Source organism: Lycium ferocissimum, chromosome 5, assembly GCF_029784015.1.
Source record: "Lycium ferocissimum isolate CSIRO_LF1 chromosome 5, AGI_CSIRO_Lferr_CH_V1, whole genome shotgun sequence".
Classification (NCBI taxonomy): domain Eukaryota; kingdom Viridiplantae; phylum Streptophyta; class Magnoliopsida; order Solanales; family Solanaceae; genus Lycium; species Lycium ferocissimum.
This window is the reverse complement of record NC_081346.1, coordinates 66,894,811-66,904,059: the sequence shown is the minus strand read 5'-3', so window position 1 is coordinate 66,904,059 and position 9,249 is coordinate 66,894,811. Positions and strand designations below refer to the sequence as shown.

Sequence of the window (9,249 nt, the reverse complement as noted above, 5' to 3'; positions counted from 1 at the left end):
TGGAATTCTGTCTGCTATATTTAAAACTAATAAATAAATGCTTCTGAATTGATAACTGAATATTTAAAATGAACAATTCATTAAAAAAAAAAAAAAAAAAACTTCTACGGAATTACGTGTATTCTATATTTACTTATGTTACCAATTGTCAATTCTGGGCTCCTAGAATATGGCTCCCTTGGGCCTTTCTATTTGATTGTATTGAAAGGCCCAATGAATTGGGATTTCCCTATTAGTCCAGGTCATTTCGGGGCCGACGGATCATTCCTTTTTCCGATATATGAAATAGGGGATTTCACTAAGTTGATTCTTAGGAAATGTTGAATCAAACCATAGTCTCCTTATTGTGCCCTTCGATACCACATCTACTACATGTCACCTTTGATTTCTTAATTTTCCCCGGTGGAAAGGTTTCATTCTTTTGTTAGCTGGTCTTCCGGCTGTCTTTTATAATTTTGTGGCAATACAATCTCTTCCATTACATGCATTGGTATATTTCATGTATTTCGCACGGAAGAGGCTCAACCAGTATTGCACATGTATCGAGGAAATTTTTATTGATGTAGTAGGCCGATGAATAGTCCTCTCCATGTTAGTGCCTATACACTATGACAACCATAGGAAGCCCACAAGGTATCTCATCCAGTTCAAATCTTCCACAATTGCACGTGCTAACTCGAAGGCACACTATGAACCTCTTAACACCATCATATGTAGGAATTTAGTGGAAGCTCGTACTTGCAATAAAAATTACAATAGAACTAATAATTCATAAATTACACACTAAACATACAACATATATGTTACACCTGGCATTTTTGTATGTTGAAACATTCCGAGTAATTGCGGAAAGTTAGGGACAAGTCTACTAAGAGATAAGAAGTCGAGATTTTTAACTACGATTCTATTTTAAGTCGTGAGTTGCTTGCAAGTGTTGGTGGCATGGAATACTAAGGAAGTTTGGGACCAAAGATGAATTATGGGAAAAATGGAAAAAAAATTCATGAACTTAAGTAGCCATGATAAGTGGGCCATGGCCACATGGGAGGCTATTATATGTAATATAAGAGGATGACTATTAGTCATCTCTATCATTTGTGCCAAGGAAATTTCAAGAAACTTTGAGAGAAATAGAGGAGCAACCATACGACACCCCTTAGCCGAGCAACATCAAAAAAGAGTGAAGAAAATAAGTAGTTTTCTCTAGCAACTCAACTCATTAGAAGGTAAGGAACAACATAGAGCGATTGTCAAAAGCACTCTTCATGCAAAGTCGAAGCCGTATTTTGGTAAGATTTCATTCTTATATTATTTGGAAAGAAAAAAAAATACGTATCCGAAGTGATGAAACCAAATCAATTTACACTATAATATGATTAGAATATAATTTTAGATCGCTCATGAAATCATTCAACTTGATCAAGTACAAACATCGTGCGCTGGCCGATTTTATTCATAAGAATAATGTTTTAAGAATAAGTACATGGTTTGTTGACGAAAGAATATATATTTTTGATGAAACTATTTGACTTGTGTACCATCAGAGCTTTTTTACACTACACAATATCACATATTATACCACATTCATTCAACTTTCATACACTATTCATGCACATATTTTTTGATAAAAATTATTGTCTTGGCGTATCAAGGTTGGCTTTGCTTGCGAGCGGATAAGGTGGCAAATCACTTTTATACCACGTAATCCACGTTTATACCTAATCAACTTTCACAAAAGAATGACATAATTTTAAAAAGTTCTATATTATATTTATACAACTTTCATACATAATTTAGACACAACTTTTACATGAACGAGATCATATGTTTTAAATAAGATTAACATAGAATGTCTTCGAATTCAAACATATTCAATATGATATACGCGTCCACATCTCCCACAATATTGATGTGTTATGGGGATTGTCGGGTTACGGAGATGAAATTCTTAATATTGTGAAGCGGCGTAATTATATATTTTTAAACAAATGTTTTAATATTTTGCGTATTTTGCCATCATGATTAATTCGTAGCTTTGATATGAAATATATTTGGTATATATATACTTTTCGTCGAATATGTTGAATATTTTATGAACTCTATATTTGTGTTATGTGTTTTTGGGCGGTCCGCCAAGTTGGCTTGCCTCCGTGTAAATATTAAATTATTTGTATTAGATTGTGATTATGTATGATTATGCGTGGTAGTGTGTAAATTCCGAGTTGAATTATCACATATCATACAATTTTCATACATCAGATAAGTTATCCGGATAAACTAAAGTACTACTAAATCACTTTTACACTACATAAACCACATTTATACCACATTCATTCAACTTTCATACAATATTTTGTACATATATTATTTGGAAAAAAAAAATCTATGTCTGAACCAAATCACTTTTACACTATAAATCATATTTAGATCGCATTCATTCAACTTTCATACACCATTCATACGTATATATTTTTGATGAAACTATTGTTTGTACCATCACTTTTACATCGCACAAGTCATATTTATACCACGTTCATTCAACTTTCATACACTATTCATGCACATATTTTTTGATAAAATTATTGCATATACTTAAACCACATTTATACCTAATCACTTTCACACTACATAATTTAGTTCTATATTATATTTATACAACTTTCATACATAATTTAGACACAACTTTTACATGAACGAGATCATATGTTTTAAATAAGATTAACATAATGTCTTCGGTAATTCAAACATATTCAACGCGTCCCATCTGTGTTGTATCAATATTGAATGAATTGATTGCCGAAAGCTTTGATATGAAATTTATTTGAAGTTGAATATTTTATGAACTCTATAATTCAATCGCAAATATTAAATTTTTGTATTAGATTATGTATCGAATTTTCTTCAATCAAATTGGATTCTTAAACAAAGAGCGAGAAAGCTGAAAGAGAATACCTGTTCGTAGATTGTAATTCTTTTGTGTATTATTTATGACATTTTGATGTTGCATATTTTGTAGATTGATAAGTTTATCGATGTTGAAATAATCGCATATTCAAGAGATGAAAAAAATTACGATATTTTGTGTATTGATTTTGAATCTAATTTGCTTGTTTGAGAAGAGAAACACCGCTCTTTGGCTTTGATTTGATTCTGTGATGAATCTGGAGAAATTTCGGAGAGAATTTTGGGAGAGATTATTCAATCGATTGGGTTGTAGGAGAGATATGGGGAAGTTGATAAACTGGGCCATCTTGTTTAAGGAATTTCAATTGGAAAAGGCCCAATTTATGATTTGTATAGGGTTAGTAAGTATTCTAATGTTATGTTTTGTAAACTGAAAAGTATCGTCGCGTTTTGTAAATATTAACTCTAAATATGTTTGCCCAAATAGAAAAGGAAAATTGGCACGACGTATCAACGAGAGAAAACTCTATAATGAGATCCAGTGACGAAAACTGGACTCATTTGGACCCCATTTTTGTATCTCTGATGGGCTAAAAGTTGATGGATCTTTGGAAGAGGAAAACACTGGCAAATAGTCATTTTCCACACTTGCTAATTAAATATTAGCCACTATTTTAAAAGCTATTACTACTATTTAACTACTCTTTTAATATGAAAAAAGTTTTGAACAAGAATATCCCCGATTAAAAGGAGGAACAACTCTACCAAGTGGTGCTGAAATTTGAAGGTTGTCAAGTGAAACACAAAAAACGATTCATGGAGTTCAAATCTTTATAAGTCAAAAATCAAAGAATCATTCATGTTTTTCTTTCTTCCTCATTCCACATGCACAAATTTTACAAGGTTTCACCCCAATTTATTTTGTTAAGACTCTCATGTAATAATTTTCCTACAACAATACATAGTGTGTCATACATATTATAATTTATTAGATGAAGGAGATTGCTATTTTTTGGCTAACGGTGTAAAAGATTTCTTCGTCATTTTGCCCCTCTATTTCATATTAAGAGTTTGTTAGAACCAAAATATATTCTGAAAAGAAAAGAAAAAAAAGGAATTAAACTTTTGGAATTTCTAAAATGGGAAGTGAAATTACGCTTTTATTAGTTACGTTTATTTTTATAGGGCTTTTAACAAATATGACCGCTCGGCTAAAAATAATTACATCGGCTAGTCAATATTTTTAAAAAAATATATTCACTAATTATGTATAAAATATGTATATTATGATGTAAAATATACATTTGTTGGTTATTATTTTGATGAGTAGATATATAGTGTGAAAACACTTTATTTTATATTGATTTAGGAGAAGCCAGTCCATGGACAGGGAAAAACTAATTTCATCCACATGTAACAAAACTTTACAAGGATTTCACCCCAATTTATTTAGCTAAGATTGTAATAATTTTCCTGCAACAATACATAGTCTCTACTATCATACGTACAATAATTTACTAGAAAACTAATTATTTGACCAAGAAAATGAAGGAGAAGTTGGTTGTGATGAACAAGAGCAAGATGAAGAATCGGAATTTGTGGGCTTGATAGACGGGTTTCGAACCATTAATGGCACCATATCCTCAAGTAACCCTTGTGAAATTACACTGAATATGTTGTTGTTTTCTCCAAATAACCCGTGTGAGCCCATTCCACCAAAGTCCAATCCTTGTGGGCTTGGGTTGAAAAGTTTTGGGCTTTCATCAACTTCACTTGCATTTTCAGTTTCATAGTTTTGGGCTTTTGAATGTGTTAATTTGGGCTTTTTATTGGGCTGATCTGCAAATTGTGGTGGATCGAGAGTGATAAATGGGTAAGCAAAATGTAGATGAAGGCCTTCATACGTGATGATGAAAGCGTCTGGCTCATCGCTTGACCTCTCCACTTGTTTTTTGGCACCACACCTTGGATTAGTGCATTTGTAGTAGCTCCTGTTAAAACCAATTCAATAACATCAAAAGACAATTCAGATAATTTTTTTGTGGGAGAAGTGCACGGATAATTCATTTTGACGTCACCATTTAATTTTTGCCGGCTTTTTAAATATTTTTGTACATGTATCTACTTTGGAGTGTCTGAAGTTAATCTTAATAAGATTTAACTTCAGACAGAATGTTTAAACTTTGATATGGTTGAAGTACGGTCATGTTTGTCTTATTTCTGTCATTTTTGGTGAGTTTTAGTTATATATAAATAAAATTCAATCACTTTTGCCTTACTTCAGGCACATAAGCTGAAAGTTTAGCCATTTTTTGTTTCAGTCATTTTTGTCTGACTTCAGCCATTTTCATCCGAAGTTCACGCACATATGGCTAGAGTTCAAATAAAAATGACTAAAGTTCGGCTAAATATGACTAAAGTCCAAACAAATTGATTCTAACTATTGTTCTGGAAAGACAATATAATTAAAACTCTTTTTCTATGAATAAGAAAATGAGGCTAACTGATTACATATGACAACCATACCTGGGATATGGGCTATTCTTAATGGATTTCTGGCCATATTTTCTCCACTTATAACCATCATCAGCCATTGCATTACCACAAGTCTTTATTCTCAAAGTATATTTAGCCTCATGTGCTTCTTGCTTACTCATCATCAAGTTCAACCCTCTTCCCAACCCTAAATTCCTGCATTATATGGACAACATTCAAGTTCATTGCAAAAAAAACAAAATCCAAGATTTGCTTTATGTAGTAATAATTAAATTAGATTAGCATAGACTCGTATAGGGGTGCCTTATCCAACAAACAGAACAAGAAAAGGTGAACTTGTTAGAAAAGAGGTGGAGTTATTATAGATTTCTTGCACAGTCAGTGTAATTTAACATGTTATAGGCCTATAGGGGGCTAGCTTTCATATTTACTAGGTTATCAAGTAATTTTTACACCACCAAAAATTACAGTGGAGTGACAATTACCCCCAACGTGGAATTTTCCGATATGAATCTGGATTAGTTAGGCTCCAAAGCGGCCGGTAGCAAACATCAGAGGGAAACCAAAAAAAAAAAAAAAAAAAAAAATCAAGTAATGTTTAATATCGATATCCCTATAACTAAATTACAAGTGGCCTCAGTGTGTGAATATAAATTTAATTGTTAATCTAGTATAAGTAGTTAATAATTTGTTATCACATATTAAAAAACTAAACTACATCAACAACAAACTTATTGTAATTTCACATACAAGGTTTGAAGAGGAAAGAGTGTATGCAGACCTTATCCCTACCTTGTGAAGGTAGGAAGGCCGTGTTCGATAGACCCTCGGCTGAAGGGGTGAGGAAAAAGCAGCAGTAACGACAACAAGATAGTAAAATAAACGAAACAGAAGAAACAATCATATAGTACTAGAGATATAAGAATAAGAAAACTCAAGAAAAAATCTAAAACTCATGGAATGGAAAAGGAATAGGTCTGACATATTAAACTACATAGTGTATAAAATCTTTGTGTTGTTAGTGCATATAACTTAAATTCGTGAGAAAAACATGAAGAGAAAATTCAGACCTTGCATGTGAAATATCATGAGATTGAACTCCATGGCTTGTCACGGACAAACCACTCTCTGTATCATCAATGTTTGGTCCTGAGTGAACAATGGAGCTCTTTGTTACAAGTGAATTATTACTTGAAGAAGGGCAGCTTGTAGAAGTTGAATATTCTTGAGGTGCCAAAATGAATGGTGATTCATCATCAAGAAGTTCCTTTATCAGCTCATCTTCATATGACCATGAATTCTTGATAAGCCCCTCTTCCTCCATTATTAGCATTTTACTACAAGTACACACTAGCTAGCTCTTAGCTTTGTTGGTACTTTGCTGTGATATTCTTATGCAGTTGGTAACTTATAACAGGTTTTAAGAAAGAGAGGAAAAGGTGAAGGAGAGTGGAGCAGATGAAGGGGAATCAAATTTCTTGATGTGTTTGCCTTATTCTGTTAGAGCTCTACTACTATAAGATATAAAGCTAGTATAATTGGTAGTTGATGCTTTACGTGTACTGTACATGTGTACTGTGATATTTAAAGGGATAAGGTATGCAGAATCCGTGTTTTCTGTTTTTTTCCTTCTATGTAAGCTTGTTTTTTAAGTGTAAATTTTACAATACATGGAATATTTTTCAATTCCTATGTATAATACATATACAATAAAATGTACTAATTCTAAAGACAAGAATGTATTATTTCAGATTAAATGAACTTGCTTTCAAATTAATAATATGCAATCATCTCATTTTCTGTTAGCTTTTAGGAGACTACTTAGGTAGAATACCAAAGGACAGTTCCTTGAAGTCTGCTAATTTTGTTTTTGTTTTTACTGAAAAAACTTAAACCAGTTCTATGTGGTAAAAGAAATAAAAACAAAACAGAACAACAGCTATGCCTCAATCCAATCAAGTTACCAAAAAGGATTGTGATGGAGTAGTGCCAGAAGTCTCGGTTTTGTTACCCTTTGTTAGGGAGTGTTTTATCTCCTAATATGGAACTTTCATGTTCCAGTCCGGATTTTAGTCTAGCCTAATGCGGGTACTTGACACCAGATGGAAAACTGAAAAAGAATTTGATCAAGTTGTGATCGTCTCTATGAATCCTTAATGGTAACCATGTCGCTCCAATTAAGTCATTTCAGAGCAAGATTATACAAAAAAAAAAGTACAAGTTCTCTATTTTTTCTATTGGTGTATAAATCCTTGTGGTATAAAATATTACTAGAAGTACTACATTTTTTAATTTTTTCCTCTGATAGATTTTTTTTATATATATTTTAAAAGAATTTAAATTAATAGAAAATGTGGCACTGCAGTTGAACTACCGTCACAATTGTTTATTGAAGATACTAAATTATTTAAAATTTGCTGAATTCTCATATCTTGTGTATTTGTCCTGCTAGGTGTTTTAAAGAAATGTGGACCTATGCCACCTGAACCATGACTTGTGTTTGGTAGAGATATGTGAACAAGAGTCAACCACTAAAGAAGGATTTGAAAAGATGCTATTTAATACTTAACTGGAACAAAGTATTGGTCTTAATATTCCTTTCATCCATTTTAGGAAACGTTCTCATCTCATGGGCAGTTGAATACCAAGTATAGTTTAATGTTTGATTCACTTATATGACAATAATTGAGGTTAGAGTACTCCATAATGGAATTCTAATAATAGCAGAAATACCAGGTTCAATTTATTTAATCAAAAGCAGGATGTATAAGGAATGACTTGCACATTTTAGTAATTTGCTTTAAATCACTCATTCTTTCTAGAGATAGTTGTCATATTTTTCTTTTTGCGTGGACCGGATTTAACATTATTTAGAAGTTATTATTGTTTTCTATGATATATAAGAATAGTTACTTTATTTTATTTATCAAAATTAGTTTTTATGACTTTATAAATTGAATGTTGGATTAATAATTTTTATACTATCATGTCACCTTTACCTATTATAATTAATAACATTTCGTATTTTCATTTAAGATTCGACAGTATATACTCCCTCCGTCCCAATTTATGTATCACTTTTTGCTTTTCGAGAGTCAATTTGACTAAACTTTAAAGCTAATTTGGATTAGATAAACTCAATATTTTAATATTAAAATTTATATAATTGAAAATTACATGAAAAGTACTATATGTTGCAACTTTTCTCATATGACTTTGAATCTTGGGAAGCGAAAAGTGCCGCATAAATTGGGACAAAGGGAGTAGTATAACTTAATTAATTGTTAAAACTGTTGTGTGGCCATTACTTTTATTCTTACTCTAATTATTGATCCCTCTTTCTTTTTTTCTTTTAAAAAAAAAAACATTTTCATCACAATCAGGCGAGTTTGTTGCCCATGTATTGCATCCGACCCCAATTGGGCATTATTAGAATAAGATAAACAAACAAAAAGAAAAGAGAGGGATCAAGAACTATACAGATCATCGAAAAAAAATAAGTAAAAGATTCTTAAAAAGTTACATAACAGTAATAGTTATGTCTTAATTTCAAATAAATTGAATTGAAACCGATTTTATATAATTTTTTACAATCAGGGATGTAGTTTCATTTTTTAATTTTTGGGCAGAATGTACATGGTCAACCCTTTAAACTTGTTAGTAAATTATATTTGTACACTCTAACTACAACTTTTTTCAATTGAGCACCTGTACACGATAAATATTTCTGTTAGACAATTACCACTAATAATTCGGAAAAGTTTATACGTGCATTCTCAAGCGCCCATTAAGTAAATAAATTAACCACATAAAATATGCATCATTCTTTAATTATACACATTCGCATCA

At 31.6% G+C, this 9,249-nt stretch overlaps 1 protein-coding gene across 1 annotated transcript; it reads right to left on the bottom strand.

The window, feature by feature from the left end:
* Positions 1–4,289: 4,289 nt before the first annotated feature.
* On the bottom strand, positions 4,290–6,927 carry LOC132058490 (probable WRKY transcription factor 49). The gene is made up of 3 exons (XM_059450976.1): positions 6,471–6,927; positions 5,431–5,595; positions 4,290–4,895 (listed from the first exon to the last, which is right to left on the bottom strand). Exons 1-3 carry the CDS (start codon positions 6,731–6,733, stop codon positions 4,430–4,432), a joined length of 894 nt encoding a protein of 297 aa, XP_059306959.1. The 5' UTR covers positions 6,734–6,927; the 3' UTR covers positions 4,290–4,429.
* Positions 6,928–9,249: the final 2,322 nt, after the last annotated feature.

Excerpts from the sequence above, each read along its gene's own strand:
- LOC132058490 (XM_059450976.1), bottom strand. The coding sequence starts at position 6,733 with ATGCTAATAATGGAGGAAGAGGGGCTTATCAAGAATTCATGGTCATAT. Across the intron at positions 5,596-6,470 it reads CATGATATTTCACATGCAAG|GAATTTAGGGTTGGGAAGAG; the intron begins GTCTGAATTTTC and ends CATATAATGCAG. Across the intron at positions 4,896-5,430 it reads AAGAATAGCCCATATCCCAG|GAGCTACTACAAATGCACTA; the intron begins GTATGGTTGTCA and ends TGGTTTTAACAG.